This window comes from Molothrus ater, chromosome 4 (genome assembly GCF_012460135.2).
Source record: "Molothrus ater isolate BHLD 08-10-18 breed brown headed cowbird chromosome 4, BPBGC_Mater_1.1, whole genome shotgun sequence".
Lineage (NCBI taxonomy): Eukaryota > Metazoa > Chordata > Aves > Passeriformes > Icteridae > Molothrus > Molothrus ater.
Window position 1 is genome coordinate 64705110 of NC_050481.2, and position 19123 is coordinate 64724232.

The following is a 19123-nucleotide window of genomic DNA, read 5'->3' on the forward strand; positions in this document are numbered from 1 at the left end:
AAAGAAACAGCCCAGAACTGTGGGGAGGGGGGACTTTTTTTGAATCCTTCTCTGGTTTCTGGAGCATGGCACACTTTGCACTCCCAGTCCCCTTTCAAAACTCTACGGATGTGGCAGGCATCAGCACACAGCTATTCCAAGCTCTGATGAAGGTGCCTTCCTACAAGGCACCTTCTCTCCTTAGCAGCAGAATCCAGGGATATGTCAGGGCTGGGAGAGTGCAGACAGAAGTTGCTGCTCAAGAGTCCTTCCTGCTATGATGATTTTGCTATAATGAGCTATAGCAGTTTTATTGTCCCCAAATAAAACCAGAAGAAAGAGCTGGACTGTGACCTCAAGGGGACAAAGTAATAACAACAGCAGCAAAATGTGAGAAAAGCTGATTTTCCTTTTAAAATCCTGCCATAATTCATCATAAAAAGTAGCACAGAGACTTCTGGCTAATTAAATAATTTGACTGCAGTGGAGTTTTGTGTCCCTGAGCTCTATCTGTAAACATGAGCCAGAGCATTTTCCAGAACACCTCATGGTAGAAAGGAAGCAGGAAGAAGAAAGCAGCCAAGGAGCAGATGCTATTACTCTGGCTACAAGGGAATCCAACACTTGACCAAGGGTCAGTGATTTACACCACAAGAATGTTAATGACTACCAGCTCGATGATCCAGCTCTTTGGTGAGGTCTTTCCTATACCTTCAAAGGACACTGAATAGGTTTTCTTTGAGGGTGGGAGCAGCTATGGCTTGGTCCAACACATCTCAGTGCACTGGGCTCATCTCCAGAAATTAGGACAGAAGTTTCTGCTCCTGCTTTTTCATCCCTGTTCACAATGCAACCATAAACCCAGCCCCATTTTTACCTATGCCCTGAATGACCACTATAGACAAACTCAGAGGGAATTAGTCTTTGATCCCAAAGGACAGCAGTCCTTTTTAACACTTTTGGTGCCAAGCAATTCCTAAGAGTGCAAGAACCACCTTCATTTCTACACATTCATGACAGTGCTCTTAAAACCACACATGTTAATCACCGCACAATACAATTTTCTAGTTGGCAGAAATAACAAAAACCTGAGATCCAAACCAAGACCTTACCTTAATGCCCCCAATCCTGTGCTCCCCTTTGAACTCCTTGCCATTTTTCAGCCAGTAGATGGAAGGGGTTGGGTTTCCACCCGCCGGACATCGGAAGCGAACGGTGTTGGCGGCGGGAACCGCCAGCAGCTTCTTCTCCATCTTATCTGGCCGGGTCCAGAAGGGGACACCTGAGAAAGGAAAAAACAAGATGAACAGGTCCCTTTCTGCAGCAGAGGATATCAGCTGGTGAGCAGATGCATTTGAGGAGTCTTTGGCATGTGCAGATTGACAGTTAAATTGCTACCTGCTGCCGTTAAGATAAATGACACAGAAATGCTTTCCAGCTAAATGACTCTCATTGACATAGAGAGGGTGTTTGCATTTCAGTTTTGTGATGAAAGGTTCATGACCAGGTTCTTGTCTTGGTAATGCCAGTATAAATCTGAAGTGGCTCCTTTTAAATCAACAAGTAGAGTTATCCCAGATCAGGATGAGAATCTGGCCTCAGTGTGTAAAAAGATACAGATGTACCTCTGGGACATTAGTAGCCAAGAAGCATAAACAGCAGAAAGATGTTAGAACTGTAAAAGAATGTTGATGGGCCAGCAAGGGAGCAGACAAAACGTATGAGCTGAGTGCACTGGAAAATGTTCCTCCTCAGTGAGTACAAATGTAGTGTAGCCTCCTTAAGGGAAGGAAAGAAAAAAACGTGCCAGTGCCAAACTGGTTTATCGTGTTTATGTTCTTCAAGTACAAGTGATTTTAGTTTTAAAGATTCATGTTACCTTTGAACAGGGATAAATTTTAAAACACCAGTGTTAGCATGAGATACTTTTTATAATCTGCCTCAAGTACAGCTACGTTCCTTGGCTGTGTTACAAACATTACATATTAACTCCAAATTAAGGCAGCAGCAGCGGCAAACTCATTATGCTGGGAAGAAAGAAAAAGTTTTTTTAAAAAAAGCCTCCCAAGCTTTCAATTTCTGCTTAAGGCAACACTGCATAGCTGCACATGCTGTGTTTCCCCTGCCACACCAGGGCCACATCCAGCCCCCCAGATCTGTGCCCCACACCAAGGGCAAAGGGAGATGGGGGCAGGCAGTGTCTGGGCTGCAAAACAGCAGGAAGGAGGGCAAGGAGTGTAAATGGCATCTCCTCCAGTTGGGCAGGAAAAACTCACAGACATGGAGCACCTGTTGCAGAGGTACGTGTGCTTCTGGCCAAGACAAACTGAAGGCACTGGTTCTCCAAGAACTGCCTTGGAGAACATGACAGCCACCAAAGCTGTTGGGACAGCCTTGCTGCAGCCTCTCCTGCCGCGGTGACAATGCCCAGAAACACCAGCCAGCATCACAGCCTCATCTCAGTGCTACTCTGAAGCCCCCGTAATTCCCTGCTTGATGACAAGCATGTACAACGTTTTCCCTCTTGTTGCATCCCTTTGAGATGCATGGGAGCTGTTCCAGCACTCCCTATCCCTGATGCATTTGGCTGCATGGCACCCATCCCATTACAACTCCACTAAGTCACATTGACCCCACCTTGGCTTAGGTCCCCAGGGTCCTACCCATGCAGGCTCCCTGCTGCATTCCAGCTCCAAGGACATTGCAGGGAAGGTCATACAGCTCAGCCAAGGCAATCCATGCGCCCATTGGTTTTTAGCACCTGCCAACACTCTCCCCATGTTTCCTCCACCTTGCAAAGTCCTAAGAGGAGCTGGATGCCAGGAGCTCCATCCAGAATGCCCCTCCATGTGCTAGAGACAGCCCCGCTGGGCACACCTCATGTCCCTTCTGCTTCCCCAGCTCTGCAGTGGGATGGCTGGACACAGGTGCCTCAGTAACACCATCTCAGGGAGGGAAATCCAGTACTGAGGGTTTGCCTGTGCCCTCAGCCTGCCTTGCACAACAGAGTGATGCTATCAGAGCCAGCCCCACGGATCAGAGGGATCTGCGCTCGCACATCCCGCGTACGCCTCATGTTTCAAATAACGAAACTGCTTAAGGCCCTTTTCTTGCCAGGATCCTGCAGGAGCATGGCTGGCACAAACAACAGCAAAAGGAGGAATCCCCGCAATTCCCATGGCCCTGGAAAATCCCAGCCACAAACTTTGCTGTGAACACACAGCACATCTAGAAGGCCTGAAGTAGTGCATGATAAAGTGAGCTAAAATGGGACATCATGCAGCCATCTACTGTTCCAGATGGCAGAACTGCACAAAAATGGGGAATATTCCAAAAAACATTAGAACAGAGGGTGCAACCATTAAGGAATGGGTCTTGATGGTGAAAGGATGATGCTGTCATAGCATGAAGGAAGGGCAGAAACCAAACAAAGACTGGGTAAATCCCCAGGCAGCAGCAGGGAAGTGAATGCAGAGGACACTTGGGGTGGTGTTGGGAAGGCTGGAGAGAAGAGGGCTCCAGAAACCCATGTTGGTCCTTGGTTTTTGACACCTGGGCCATTTTCTGGCCAAATGGCTCCTTTTGGCAACACACCTTTATTTTCTGGGGATGTTACAAAAGGTTAACAGCGCTACAGGGGAGAGGTATGGCAAAGGCCAAGCAGGGATGGAAAAGTCCCTTTTTGCCACCACCACAGAGGGCAGCCAAATAACCTGTCCTGTTGTTTGATTAACGTATCTGCCCACAAGAAATCCCATTTTATGTTGTTGGTGACAATCATCTAGGTACAGAGGTGTAATTACATCACATGGTCAGGACCAGGTTCCTCCTTTTTCTTTTTGGGGCTCTTTCCTTTTACACAACATCTGCATGTGCTGCAGGGTGACATTTTATCACATTTTTTCATTCAAAAGATGAGTTTGAATCTCACAGGAGATCCATCAATCCATTGGCTGCAAATGCAGTCACTGAAGCCAAGGGGGATTTTGCTATCAGACATCAGAGAGGAGCAAGATGGAGCCCAGGAAAGTTTCCAGCTGGGGATATTCTCCATATGGAGCAAAGGCAGGATTCACTCCTGCCTGCTGCAATTAGACACCACTTCTTCCCTGAGTGCTTTCCCTCATTTCAGTGCTCTTCTGTAAGATTCAGGGCTTGCCAGGGCTGGGCACCCCTGGATTATTGTGCCAAGACTCAAACAGGGCAATGCTCTCAAGTCAAACTGGAACTGGAAGAAAGCGTCTACACATTGAAAACAGTGCCTTTGTTCTCACTTGCAGGAGCAGTGAACAAAACATCCCTGCTTTTGCTTTGCTCTGCCCTCTGAGTCCCTTCATTACCACTTTTTAAGGGCCTGAAAATGTTGCTAACTCTTCTTTTCAAGCAAAGCTTGCAAAGCTCCAGAGAGTTTTGGGAGCGCGAAAAGAGGAAGGATGAAAGACAGGAAAATTTTCTAGACTAGCTCTCTGCAAATTAATTACTAGCAATGGTTTTGCATGTGCAGGTGTGGAAAAAAAAAGGGACCCCCAAACATTATCACCAGCCCTTTCCCATCATCAAACACTAAGCCTGACGGTCCGTTTTGTTCGTCAAAGACACCGGCCACCCATCCAACTGGAATGACCAATTAAAAAAAACCTGAGAGCAATACTTGGAATAATTAATACAGCCAAGCACTCATTTAGCAATTAGGAGCTGCCACCAAATTCTGTGGCAGACAGAATCAACCCTAATTGTGTAATTTCCCCAGCTGACGCCTCGGAGGACAGAGCCAGATTTAATTGGAGATTATGGGGGCTCTTTGAAGGTGCTGGGGCTGCGCAGCGGGGGCTCCAAACAAACAGATACAAGAGGGGTAGGGAGCACTGGGGCAGAAGCACAGTGTGTGAAAAGGGAGTTTTGTTTTTGTTTCGGGGCCAGGGAAAACAGCTGTAGAGAACAGAGGTATTAGAAAGCCTCTTTCTGCAAAGGCGGATCACGGCTTGAGACAAGGCTGCGACAAACGAGCTGACCTGAAGCTGCAGAGGTTTCTCCTTTTCTGTTGCCCATCCCTAAGGGATGCCCTGTTTCTGTGCTCCCCTTCAGAGAGGAAGCTGAGAGTGAGCAGAGCAGGGCATTCCACACAGAATTTGGTATTACCAACCCTCGAAATTACCCAGATTGGCTTCAAATTCTTGATGCTATTGGAACCAGCTTTCTGAACTCACCACTATGTGAGGATGAGAAACTCTCTTGAGTAACACAAGCCAGAAAAGTAACTTATCATCACAAGGGGCCAGGACAAAAGGATTTTAGTCAGTGATATGCAGCGTGGCAGCACTCAGTGAGCCAGTCCAGGCTGGATTGCCTCCCCCTAAATATGAAACACTATCAGTTATACTGACTTGACACCTTTAAGGTCGCTTCCAACCCTAACCATCCTATGAGTCTGTGGTATTTTTCTTTTGCATGAAAGCATTTATTGCCTTTCCTCCTCTCTAACTACTGACCACAGATGTGTCTGATGCCTGAGCAGGGGCTCATACACCCCATTAGTAGGGCACATATTTGCCACAGGAGATAGAGGACTTGGGTCTTTGGGCAGTTCACAGAACATGGCACTGGCTACACCGTGTGTGCCTGCCTGGGATGGTCCTTCAGCCCCTGCTCCTGGTGGGATGTCCTGCCAGTGGTGGTACCAGGGTTAACAACACAGCTCCCCAGACTCAGGAGACCTCTGAGGGTTAAGTGGAGGATCTGACATCAAAGAAAGCAACACAAAGCACACTCATGTCACAAAATATCACTGTGAGGTTTCGCCGCACTGACACGTTAACCTAATCAACCATTTTTAAAGCAGAAGAGAAACCAACTTTTTATAACGAGACCTTTAAGCAAAGCCAGCCATTACCTCCAGGTCTAAAACCAGAGACAGCCTCAAAGTCAAGAAGACCCAGAAAACAGGCTATAAATACATGTGGTGAAATGTGTGTTTTCCCTTCCAGTGAAGAAAAACGTCTTTCTGTACCATAAGCCAGCTGATGTTTTGTGATACCTGTTGCTAAGAGATTGAGTTCTCTATAAACCACATAAAAAACTGCACAGAACAATCAGTTGTCCTCATCAGAAGGAAAAAATTCTGACCAAACCACACCTTCTCTATGTCTGTACCATTCTTCAGCAGGTACCAGGAGCCCTGAGCATTTCTGCAAAGGTGCCTGTCACCTGGCCAGATTTGGCCCCTAATTAGAAGCTATCAGAAAACCACTAATTGCTGCTGATGGGTCTCCTGGCACTGTAACTCACCATTAATGTCCACACACTGCACACACAGCAGTATTAACTCATTGCAGTGGCAGATCTGTTTGAAAGAGTCCTGCATGTGCAATGTTATGGGCAGGAGAGATTTTCCAGTCATGTTGAACTTCTGCCAATGTACATAGCTGATTGGGAGTTCAAATGCAAAGACATTTATTTATTAAAGATACATACACATGGGCAGCTCACTCTGCAGAAGTATTAAGAGCAGAATAAAACCCAGCACTAACACCTCTGAAGCCTGCAATGATCCTGATTAATGCTATTGCACTTAAAGAAAGCAGCACTGGGATTGAAAGAGATTCACTGTGAAAGCACCAAGCACTGTCCTGGGGCTCTCTTCCTCACAGGAGTGAAAGAAAAAGCCAGTAAAGCCAAAGAGGCTGCTCTCACTTATGGCATCAGTAAATCTGGCCCTTGGCTAGTCTATGTTTTGTACTCTGACTCCTGTCAAGAAGCTGGTAAGCACCAGAATCAGAATAGTTAAAAGTAAAGCAGTCAAGGTTTGAAATGGTATAAAACTGGTGTAACATCAGTGCAGTAAAACAAATATATGTATATATATATATATCTGTATATATATATAGTAAGTGGGCTTGTCTGGATTTACATGCAAGGAGAATTTGCACATAGTACTGCTGCTGTAGGATTCCACAGCAGCAATACCACTCTGGCAGCTGTTTCTAAATTTTTAGATAAATTTTATCATGGCTCCATCCTAAGGTCACTGATTTCAACACAAAGCTGCTGTGTGGCTACATGAACACCCAGATGAGCTGTACTGCTTGGGAGCCACAGCTTCTGCGAAGAAAAGGCCTCTGTATCCCAGAAAAATGAATTACCTGTATCTTCTGACTCATCATCATCATCCTCATCATCACCTGACGAAGGGGAATCTGGAAAGAGACAAGAAAGAAGTGAAGCAGAAAGAGGATGGCACATGGGGACACTGCTGGATGAGGCTGTTGGTGTGACACAAGGGACATCCAAGTGGTGGCTCACCCTTCCCTGCAGCTCCACCAGCCCACCCCTCTCTGGTGATGCTGGGCCAGGCACAACTGCACAGGAGCTGTCCCAGCTGGGAGAGAGGTGTCAAGAGTTTGCCAGGGCTCTGAAAACGTGGTCCAATGTCAAATACTTCTCCCTGTGTGAAATGTTCTCTTCCTCATAAATACAAAAAGAATTCTAAACCAGAAAAATTCGTTTTTTTGCAGAACAAGCTCTCTGACTGCTTTTTTTTCCCTTCCCTCTAGCATTCACTCTGAAGACCTTTTATTTTACCATGTCTCAAAACGACAGGTCAGCATTTCTAATTCACTTTCCCTGCATTTTTCTTTTAACTCAATATCCTCCTGCCACACCTCCCTTCATTAACTCCTTGTTCAAACACTAAGACCAAAACTTTTGAACTTCTTGCAATCAAACCTCTCTCCATCAATGTTTTGATGACTATTCCAGTTCTCTTTAGTTATATTCCTCCCACAGAGGGACCTCAAAGCTGTAACTCAATACAGGTAAACAGGTGGGAATTTTCCATCTGTATCTCTCCAAAACATTCCAAACTGTTTTTTTTTTTATGTGGTCTAACATTTCACCTTCTCCAAGCTGTCCACAATGAAGGCTCAGTCCCTCTTCCCCCCATCAACTGACTACTGTAAATGTAAACGCCATTATCAAATAGCAGCTTAGTGTTTGATTTAATTTACACAGTTTAGTTTAGTACACTTCAGCATCTGGAAGACTTAGCATCACTGATGTTACATAATCTCCAGAAATTTTTCTTTCAAATAAAGGCAAAATGCTAATAACCCAGCAGCCTTTATGTTCTGAGACAGTGGTAGGAGAACTTGGCCTTAAACACTAGAAAACAGGAAACATTATGAATGTTCAACATGTGGCCAGAAATGTAAAGAGCTGTTTCAGATCAAGCCAGGCAGAACATCCTTCATTGCAAGATGCACTTGAGTCTTCTACTGTCTTCTGACCAGCACAGTGGAGGTAAAAATGGAATAACAAAAAGGTGGGGAAGGGATAAAAGAAGGGGGAAGAAAAGGAAAGGTAACAACAAATAGTCATCATCCACAGAAGCAACACAGGAAACATCTCCCTGCCTTGGTCTGCAGGGGCTCATGGTGCTTTGCAACTTCTCCTTGGCAAAGCCCCAAGGACGACTCCGAGCACGTCTCTAACTGCAAATCCACACTTGAGGTCCTGCTGGCAGCAGAACTAGGGAAATGCCATGGGGCTTGCTGAAAGTGAAGTGGATGTTTAGGTGCTCTGGCTGATCCAGCAGGTTTACTCAAGTCAGGCAGAAACTGAGCCAAATCCCCACCAGCATCGACGAGAAATCAGCACCTTCTCAGCTCTGCTCTCAGATTTGGTTACCCACATATTAACACATGATTATAGTTTACTTTTGCTTTCCAATGAATCCATCATAACCAGAGGAGTAGAAATCAATTTTTAAACTAATACAAAATCCTTTTCACAAGGTTGAGGGAAGTCTTTGACTTTGCTTGTTTTTAAGATGAAAAGTGCAGCTTAGACTTTAATACCAAATATCCCGTATGCATAGCTACTGTCCTATTCAAGTTACTAAAACATCATCTTTTTCAAAAGGTGACTGAAAATTATAAGCTATTTGTTTATAATGTACTAAAAGAGTAATCCTTACCAGAAGTTGTTGAAGTATTGGCAAGAACTTGTCAAAAGGGCTTTAATTATGAATGAAAAGGGACTTAATTTGTTCAGTCACCTGTTTTGAAATGCTTGGCCTTGGGTATTTTGAAAGCTCTGTTTGCTGGTGCCAGCCTGCAGTCCATGCTCATCACAGGGGTGCTGCTCAGCCACTAAATCCAAAGGCTGTTCTGTGTGTGAAATGGCTGCAGAAATGGAGCTTCTGCCAACTTAGGGCTGGATATCAGTTTGGGCACGCAGCCTCTACACAATCCTCTCCAAGTGCTCAGGTTTTTAGGGGACGGTATGTTTGTTTTTGTAAACTAGCAAAACACTCAAGCCCTTGTCTGTCAAGGGAGGAATTTTAGAGACGTCAAATCCTGCTATTAATCAGCCTGGTTCTCAGCCCTTGAATGCCAGCTCCAGCATCTACTTGCTCTGCTTCCAGCATCAAACATCCCCCTGTGCACAGTCAGAGTCACTGCAGCACAGTCAGTTTGTTGCAGACTCAAATCTCGTGGCTCTGTGGAGGAAAATCCTCATATGCCCCTAGGACATGGAAGCATTCTCAAAATGGAACTTGTAAAAATGGAACTTGTATGTGGATCAGTTATTCCAAACACGCCTAGCCTAGCTTTGCTCACTTAAGAACAGAGATCAGAGCAATTCCAGTCTGTTAGTACAGCTCTAAACCAGTTTAATGCAGAGAATAACTCCAGCCCCAAACATCAGATATCCACACGAACACCTGACCAGATACCTGAGCTAATTGCTGGCATTACCTTCAAGAATTGGGGACACAAACCACAAATCTCTGATCACAATCTCAGCTCTGCAGTGCCACACTGAGCAATCAATACTAATTATGAAGAAATATCTGAGTATATGAGAGGCGCCACTATTGCCAGATAAAGCAGAGCTTCAAAGTTTAAAACAAGTGCTGCTGACAGCTAAAAAGGGGCTCCCACATTACCAGCACTTTGGTGGTAATGACAGTGGGCTAATAGAATCAAAGACTCATAATGTTGTCAGAAAGCAGGTTCAGGTTACTCGCTAGTTCTTAAGCTGTTATTAGCTATTATTAGTGAAGAGGAAAAATACAGGGGCTTAAACTTTTTAAAAGCAGAGGATTATCAGTCCTTCCACTTTTAAAAACAATTTCTCACTTTACAAACTTTTGGGGCTGGCAGCTGTTTCATTTGAGCATGTAACCAGCTGCCCTCTCCTGCATCCCTGCTGCCCCTTGAACTCAAAAGCATTTTCATGTCACTTAGGAAAAAAAGAGAGAGTAACATTTCTAACAACCTGCAGTTTGCTGGATAGCTCCAATAATCGTACCTAGTTAAAGAAAGCCTTTCAAGGGCCAAATACTTCTTTAACCATTTAATTGATATGACCTTGAAGCATTCACAGCAATCTCCAGTAACGCTCAATAAAAAGCAGATGTTGCTGAAGGCTTGGTGAAACGAGCTTTTATTCTCATGATGGTTTTCTCTCACACAAAATTCTATTGCACAAGAAAGCTCTCTATGGAGTGGATGTGATTCACAATCGCAAACATCTCTGTGTTTGGTTTTCAGACAGAGACTCTTACTTTTTGAGGGAACTCAACTTTTGGAGAAAGGACCTACTATTCAAGGATTCTTGAAAGAGCTCCAATAGTTTAAGGGCAAATGGAAGTTTTCAAAGGGGCTAATTCTCCCGAAAATTCAGGCTTTTAACCTGTGATCAGGGGAGTTTCTATCTGCTCACAGTGATCCAGCTACCATTGCACCAGCCTGAAATCATGAAAATGACCTTTGTGTTGGTGGTTAGCTATCTGGAAACAACAGATTTTTCTGGCACTCTGTGTTTAGTGATCCAGGCTTGAACAGCTTGTAGCTGTTCTGTTCTATCGTCCTCATCACAAAAAATATGGCCAAGCAAATGCCAGCATGTGCTTTGCTAACACCACTTGTTTGCAATGTATGAATCCCAGTAAGTAACTTTGATGAAGCACATATTTTGGATAAACACAGTTTACAGATAAGCTACCTCTAACACAAGCTAGCAATTTGTGATACCGGTGATGGAGGGCAGAGATTTACCAGCTACAACAGAGAAACAGTCTTCAGGAACTTCCAGCTCTTATGTGCAACTTTGCCACTGATTTGTCACATAACATAGAAATCATTTAACCTCTGTGAGTCACAGTTCACTCACTCACAAAAAACTTCAAAGCCACACGTAGCATTGCATCTATCTGAGTGTTAAGGGGGATCTGAGATTTAATCTGACCAGCATCCTTTCTAAGTCTCTCTCAGTACTAACATCAAGGTTCAGCATTTGGTATGGGGACGCAAGCATTCTTCAATTGGTTTGTTTTGCCAGTCTAATCATTGTCAGGAGCTACCAGGGAGGTACAGACTTTCCAAGGAAAGACAAACACCACAAACCACCAGTTGTGCTGAACATGTGAAAGGGCAGAAATTAAAAAAAAAAATAAAAAGGATAGAAAATCACTGAAACAGCTGCATTTCTGTACATACCTGTAACTCTGACTGTAAAGTTTCCCAGGACCTCGTTGGAATGCCTTGGCTTGCAACTGTACAGCCCCGAGTCATCATATGACACATTGATTATCTTCAACAGTTTTTGTCCAATATGAGTCCTGTTGGTAGGTGCAATTCCAATACCATCTTTAAACCAGAAAACAGACACAGAAGAGCCTTGGGTGTTGCAGGAAAGTTCAATGGTATCTCCATTTCCAAACACCAACTCTTCCAGAAAGGCGGTCTCGCTCCTCAAGTATTCTGCAAAGGGAGAAAGAAATGGAGATGAATAAATAAGAGCAGAGATAGAAGAGTGTTTAGAAAAGAAACCTATCTTGTATTTGCTCTACTGATGCTTCCATGTGCCCAGACCTTCCCCTTGCCTGCCACAGGCAGGTAGCTGTGCAAAGACAGTCAGGTCTGATCTACAAGGATGGCTTTGATCCTGTAGCAACCAAAACACATCCACGCCACCAGGTGCATCCCAACAAACAGCACAGACCTCTAGAAGGGTCATTGCAACACCCAGTGCTGCAGGTGAGGGGGTGATCTGGCACAAATAAGTGTGCGCTGGCAAGTTCACAGCTCAGTCTCCAGACTTCCTTTTGTCTACTGCTGTGAGCCTGCCCACAAACCCTATGAGACCCAGCAAGGACAGAAAGGAGCAGAACTGGGGATAAACCAAATTTCTTATGTGACTCTGGGTGACCCAAAGGCAATGTCTGTGGGCTGAAGAAAACAGATGGAAAGCTGGACAGAAGATAAAGGCTGGAATTGCTAAAATAAATGAAACCATCACTAGCTTCCTGCTGAGGTTATTCTGTGTGCAGCAAAAGTGTAGAACCAAAGATAACTTCATATATTATGACTTCACTGTGAAACCAGTGCAAGTAGAGCAGCTTCAAATACCTGAGGATGTAGCACTGGCTCCAGGCTGCTCTTCTGCCTTGAGGTGAAAGAGCTGGAGCAGGCTATAAGAGAAAAATGTATTGCTTTTCTCTTCTTGCCATGTGTGTTTTTATTCTTGTATAAAGGTAAAGATTTAAAATATAAAAATGCTGTAGTCAATAGCCTTGCTGGGTAGAAAGAAAGGATTCTGAGAGCCTGAAAATGTGGTATTTCATGGGAGGTATTGTCTCGCAGGAGGCAAAGCCCACACTCACTGGGATTACAAAAAACCTTTCCTCATACCATGGCACCAATTCCAACCCAAATATTTTATGGTTTGGCCAGAATGTTGTGGTGTTCATGCAGTCAGAGGTTTAGGGCATTGGGGTTTTTTCCCTTTTAATAAATTTTTTTCCCTGAAAGCATACACTTTTAGTAAATCAAAAGAAGAAGACTGAGCTCCATGCAGAATCTCCTTGCCATCAGACCAGCACTGATTGCTACATTTGAGTGTTCACCCATGGTCTATTTCCAACTGGGATATATCTCTGGGAAAAATACGGTCAAGAAATATTCTGGTTTAAATGTTCAAGTTTTTTCTTCCTTCTTCTAGACTATGAGGACTTTTTTCACTGTATCAACCTTGGCTTCACATTAAAAAGCCCTGTGGACAGCTTTGCACTTGCAAGATTGAGCACTGGTCTAACTTTGATGGAACCTCTTGCTAATTTCATCTACTGGAAAACAAACCCCACACAACTGCCAAACTCCTCCACTCAAAACACAGTTCTACCAAAGCTGTTTGCCAGACGATCAAGCCTTGTATATTTTGGCTTTTGTATTATAAACCTGCTGAACAGGAACAAGCCCAGACTAAGCACAGCCCAAACTGTACTGGTTAGCTGTTTAAAAGGAAATAACTCTTTTTCAAAAACCATAATGAACCTGGGTTAATGACAAAGAAACAAAGAATTTTTATAAAATGTATACAGGGAACGCTGGAATGAAGAGGAAAGTAAGACTCAGCAGATAGACTGGGGTCTCAAGCTTCTTCTGTGGGATGAAGCAGCACCTCTTGTTTCTGACAACTTGATTTTGGCATCTCTACCTTTAATCTCCCCAGCAGATGTTGTGATGCAAAGTTTGGTTCTAGTGACTTCATTTGTTCTGACTGGGAATAATCTTGGGGTAGATGTAGCAATGAATTAAAAGGAGAACACTACAAATGGTCATAATCTCACTTCTGTTAACTGTTTTCCAAACTTTTGTTTATATACTTATGGCTTAAAAAATAAACAGGACCCAAATGAGAGATCTCCACCAAGTATTTAAATGGGCACTCAAATGCTTTTAAGCACTTTGCCAACCGTGACCTTGGAGAACCAATTTTTACTCTCGCTCCTTATATAGCTTTCAAGTACAAAGATAAATCTGAAAGCAGAGACAGTTTCATTTCCATGCTTGAAACAGCAGGACTTCAAAGCAGGGAGGCAAAGCTCACATCTCCCACAGGGTGGCCAGAGTCCAGCACCTCCTTCCTGCCCTCCAGCTGCATGTGCCTGGTGTTTCCAACACCTTTTCAACCTGAGACACCAAGACATGGAGGAGACATGAAGCTCCCCCCTCTGAAGCCAACTCTCCAGCTATAAAAAAATGGGAGAGGACACAGCCAGGACAGCTGAGCCCAGCTGACTGAAGGGATATTCCAAACCACATGACACCATGCTCAGCAATAAAGCTGGGGGAAGAAGGAGGAAGGGGAATTTTTTGGGGTGGTGGCATTTGTCTTTCTCAGTCACCCTATGAGGAAGCCTGGCTGTCCTGGGGAGGGCTGAACACCTGCCTGGGGAAGTGGTGAACTAATTCCTTGTTCTGCTTTGCTTATGTGTACAGCCCTTGCTTCTCTTATTACACTGTCTTTATCACCACCCTTATGGGTGGTTTTCTCACTTTTACTCTTCCAATTCTCTCCTCCATCCTCTGAGTTGGGGTGAGCAAGCTGCAGTGAGGGGCTGAGTTCCCAGACAGGATTAAACCATGACACACGAGTATAAATTACCAGGGAGGTAACCCATGTAGGGGCTACAGGAGCCCACTCTGACACTTGCCAGCAGAGCAGGGATTAACACATTTGCAGCTTTAACAGGTTCTTTGAGAGAAAGAGGAAATCTGGGTTGTGGGCTCCCAAGGTATGACTAAAACTCAACAAATTATTAGTTTAGCCAAAGCAGTAATGACTTGAGAACCACTAAGAGATGCATCTGATGAAGATCAGCACTTGCAGCATCATCACTGCTCATAACAAACACACAACAGAGAAAGAGACCATTTTTAAGCTGTTCAGAGGAGCAAAAAGGCAGCAACTGGCTGGAAACACCTTCCACAATGAGGAGCAGTTGGCCCAGCAATGCTGAAATGCTTTTGTATGTATTCACTTATAAGGATAAGATACTTCATCTCCATGGCTGCTTGGCTCATCCCAGCAATAATTCACTTTCTGTGTGGTTCACAGCTCCAAGTACTTAAGTGTGTCAGTATTTCCATCAGCTGTCTGCTCCTCTCAGACATCAATACTTGTTTCTGGCTGAGCCTGGAAATGTTTTATTTTGGTTTTAACGCATGCAGCTCCCAAGTTATTTTTTATTCAGGCACAAAAGGATGAGGAGGAGGTGGAGGGTGGTGGGCTACTCCTGGGCTGCTTATGGCCCCCAGAAAATCCAAGCCTGATGCCCTCCTGGGTGCCAGGGACTATTTCCACATGCTGCTGAGGACTGCTGCTGGGCAGCAAAGGCTCACAGTGAGGGGTGAGGGAGCCCCATGGTCCCATGTCACCTCACAGGGCGCTGGGTTCTGGCTCCAGAAAATCTCTTTCTCTTCACCTTTAATTTTTCCCTGGGAATGACTTCCCACAGCCCTACTTTTTCAAGCACTGAAGTGTTCAGGAGTCTGCTCTAGTGGGGTATGTGCATTCCCCATCACCATCATCCTTTTCCCTCAGTGGAGATCCTGCAGCAGGGGAGCATCCACCACAGCTCAGGCTACACTGGGACTGCCCCACCGAGCACTTGAGGCACACAACCTTCTGTACCACCAGCAGGGATTCCTCACCCCACCCTGAGCCCCAGCAACCCACCCAGAGACTCTCCAGGACTGCTCCACAGCCCAGTGCTGGAATGGACTAAGGCTCAGCACTAAGCAGATCATATTTTTCCCTTTTCAAGCTGGACAAGCTGTATCTGGCACGTTAACAAGCACAGAGACAGCAGCGCTCCACTCATTTCTCTCATCAGGTTAATCTGAAATAGTTTCTTGTTCTATGTATTTTGATGCACCAAATCCACTGTGACAGGATACATTATAGGATCACAGAGCAACAGCCATGCCAGAGCTTTCTCCTGTTGAGTTTGCTATCCCATTCCCAAGGGGATCATGGTCCCAGCCAGCTGGGATAGCTGGTGGATAATTGCTGGAGGTGTAGGAAAACCTCCAGCCCTAGGGGGATGAACACAGCCATGGTGGCAAAGAGCATGTACACTATCTCCAGACTCTGACCAGCACTGTGTCCTGTCTATTTAGCCCTGGTTGATCCTAAATAAGTGTCCTACCTGTGTTAACTGAGTATATTATTCACCCACTGAGTAATATTCAGGTGTTTTCCACAATACCTGTGTGTCTGTTCTTGGGATGGAGTCACTTCCCTACCTCACCTTGGGACTTCTGCACTGGGAAAAGCAAACTTCCCAGAAGGGAAATAAAATACTTTCCTTGCCAAATACTGTTCATTTAAGATCTGTCTAAATCTAAAAAGCAGCCAGGAAAAGTGACAAGTGGCATCAGTGTCACCTCCCCACAGGAACCATGCCATACATACATATACATATATTTTTTATATTTATAAAAATATATTTTATATATATTTTACATTTATATATGTTTTTCTACATAAATATATTTTATATGTTTTATATTTATATATATATTTGGCAGTGCTTTATGCAGGGCACAGCTTCCCCTCCTTTCTGCACAGATGTGATGTGCCAGAGGTGGAACATCCCTTTCTGGCTATGGCCCTGCCACCCCAAAAGGCACCTCACCAGCCTGGCACAGCAAATATATCAAATACATGCATGATATTATATAAAGTATTTTGTGTACCTATTTTTCTATTATTTATAAAATAAAAAGTATTATAGAAAACCTTCTGTTTTTTTCTCTTCCCCAGTTCCTCTCCCCTTGTGGGATCAAGACCCCTCTTGCACCACAGTTCCCAGTGCCAGGCTGCAGCCATCCTGGGAAGAATGGGCTTGCTTTGGCAATCACAGCAGCACAGGATGCTTTGCTGAAGCAGTATCACCTCCCAAAGTGTTTTTGCTGGGTTATCTCCCCTGCTCAGTGGGGCTCACACTCAGAAATAAAATACTGCAAAAATAAAATATCTGTATCTGTAGAAGTCTAAACTGTGATATAAAAATATGTCTTTGGATAATCATATCTGGAAAAGGTTTGCCTCCATTATTTCACAGAATCATAGAACCACAGAATGGTTTGTGTTGGAAGGGACCTTAAACATGAGCTCATTCCAACATCCCTGCCATGGGCAAGGACATCTTCCCCTAGACCAGATCACTCAAAGGTACCACTTCATCTTTCCTATATTGCATGTGTTTGGGAGGAGGCAGTTCTCCTGGAAAAGCTTAAAACAGCTGCAATAATAATAATAATAATAATGCAAAGTAGACTGTTTATACTGTATTTTCACTGCAGTGGCCTATGCATTTGTTACCAGACATTTCTTTCAAAGACATTAACAAGTAACTGCACTGTGTTAAAACCCTATGGGGGTTTTCTTAGATCTGTTTTAGGAAAAAAGCAAACCTTTTTCCTAGAGAATTAGCAAAACAATAACTAGGTTTAGTTCTGTCATATGCAGCTTTCTTTATAAACAAGAGATTATGGAAAGGAATTAAAAAAATCTCTACTGTTTAGCTTGGCTATCCCCGACTTTGGAAGAGCTTCCAAAATGGAAAAAGCAGATGTTACAAATCTGCCTTATCTAGGGAGCAACTGTTGACTCTGTTGTGCAAATCCTAATTTACATCTGCATGAAAGGTTTCAGAGATTAAATGGCATTCAAGGAGGAATATTAGCTTTTCTCCCTCCCTCCAGCTCTCCTTTGAATGGATTTACTACTGGCAATTAGCTTTCTGTTCCATCGGCCAAGTAGAAAACAGGATTCATCAGGACTCTACAGTATCCTCCTTTTAATGGACTGTTTTCATAGGTCACCCAATTCAGGCACAGAGAGTTTAAAGAAATAAATTGTCACAAAGCTAAAACAGTTACAAAAACACTTTGGCCAGGAAGATTTCCCTCCGACACTTGGAAGCCCTGAGGAGGACAGAAAAAAAACCCACCAGAGAGCAAATCAAAGGGGTCTCCTGGCTACACCTAAAAAGATGGGAATGCAAACCCCTCCAAGAGGCACAAAGCTTTGGTTGCTGCTGAGAGCCCAGAACTGATCCAAGCCTTCAGCTGGGGATTGCTGGCTTAAAAGAACAAGCAGTGATGGGGAGTTTTCCCTAAAATCTGGCCAGATGGTACAAGCAAACACTCGGTTCCCCACTGAAAACAGGGAAGCAAACACCCCTTGTAGGTATCTAGTCAGCTCAGAGTTCTGCACTGAACTTTTTGAACTTAGAATGGAACTTGTTTTAGAGAAATAAAAGAACTGATATGAAATGTCTCCACTTCATGAATGGTCCCCAAAGACAGGGAGCAGCAGATTGGGAGGCAGCATGGGCATGCTGAGTGCCCAGGCTGTGAGAGCTCCTGCTCAAGGATGCCCATGCAGATGGCTCCAGCTCTCCCAGGTGCCCAAGTCCCTGTGCTTTCCTCCAGAAGGGCAGCAATGAGCTGCAGCAATGCTCACGGTGGGGTGACACCAGCCCCAGCCTGGCATGATGAGCACACCCTTGCAGCTGCATCCCATGATGAGCACACCCTTGCAGCTGCATGCCACCATGAGCACACCCTTGCAGCTGCATCCCACCATGAGCACACACCCTTGCAGCTGCATGCCACCATGAGCACACCCTTGCAGCTGCATCCCACCATGAGCACACACCCTTGCAGCTGCATGCCACCATGAGCACACCCTTGCAGCTGCATGCCACAGGTCACACAGACCACCTCACCAAGCCTGGTGCCAAACGTGGCCAGCTCACACTGCTCCCTGCTCCAGGCAGTGATGGAACTCCCTGGGCTGATCCTTGGGGAGCACAAGAGACTGTGTTTTCATCCTTTTGGTGTCTTGCCTCTTGCTGCCTCTGAAGAGCAGTGGCCAACTTGGCCTCAGCTTTTGCTCAGCACAGCAGGGGCATCCCAGCTTGATGCTGACAGACAGATCCCACCACAAAGCAGCTGATGTTTTACATTTCTGCTCTACATGCCTGAGGAAGTCCAAAAACCCTTCATCACTGCAGCAAGCAAGCAACTACCACGAGCCCTTTCAAACCCAGTGGCAGCAGCTGTGTAAACTGAGGCACAGAACGAGCCTTCCCAGCATCCCAACAGACTGGGCAAAGCTTGCCCCAAACTCCACTGGAGCAGAACTTGGTCCTGCCAAACTGTGGAGGTCCTGGTCAAACCTGTGCTCTTCAGCATCAGTGCACCACAGCACCCCTCCTACTCCAGGGTACCTCAAAGGATTTTGTAGGTGACACGCCCCAAGGAATTAGCAGAGTTTGCTACAA

At 44.8% G+C, this 19123-nt stretch overlaps 1 protein-coding gene across 2 annotated transcripts in view; it reads right to left on the reverse strand.

Moving 5' to 3' along the window:
- The window catches only part of FGFR3 (fibroblast growth factor receptor 3), a 55896-nt gene that overhangs the window by 22845 nt on the left and 13928 nt on the right, over nt 1-19123 (reverse strand). For both annotated transcript variants that reach the window (XM_036382136.2, XM_036382135.2), the window contains exons 3-5: nt 11481-11744; nt 7119-7172; nt 1092-1261 (exon numbers count right to left, since the gene is read on the reverse strand). In XM_036382136.2, coding sequence (XP_036238029.1) covers nt 1092-1261; nt 7119-7172; nt 11481-11744 — 488 coding nt within the window. The remainder of the gene's footprint in view (nt 1-1091; nt 1262-7118; nt 7173-11480; nt 11745-19123) is intronic.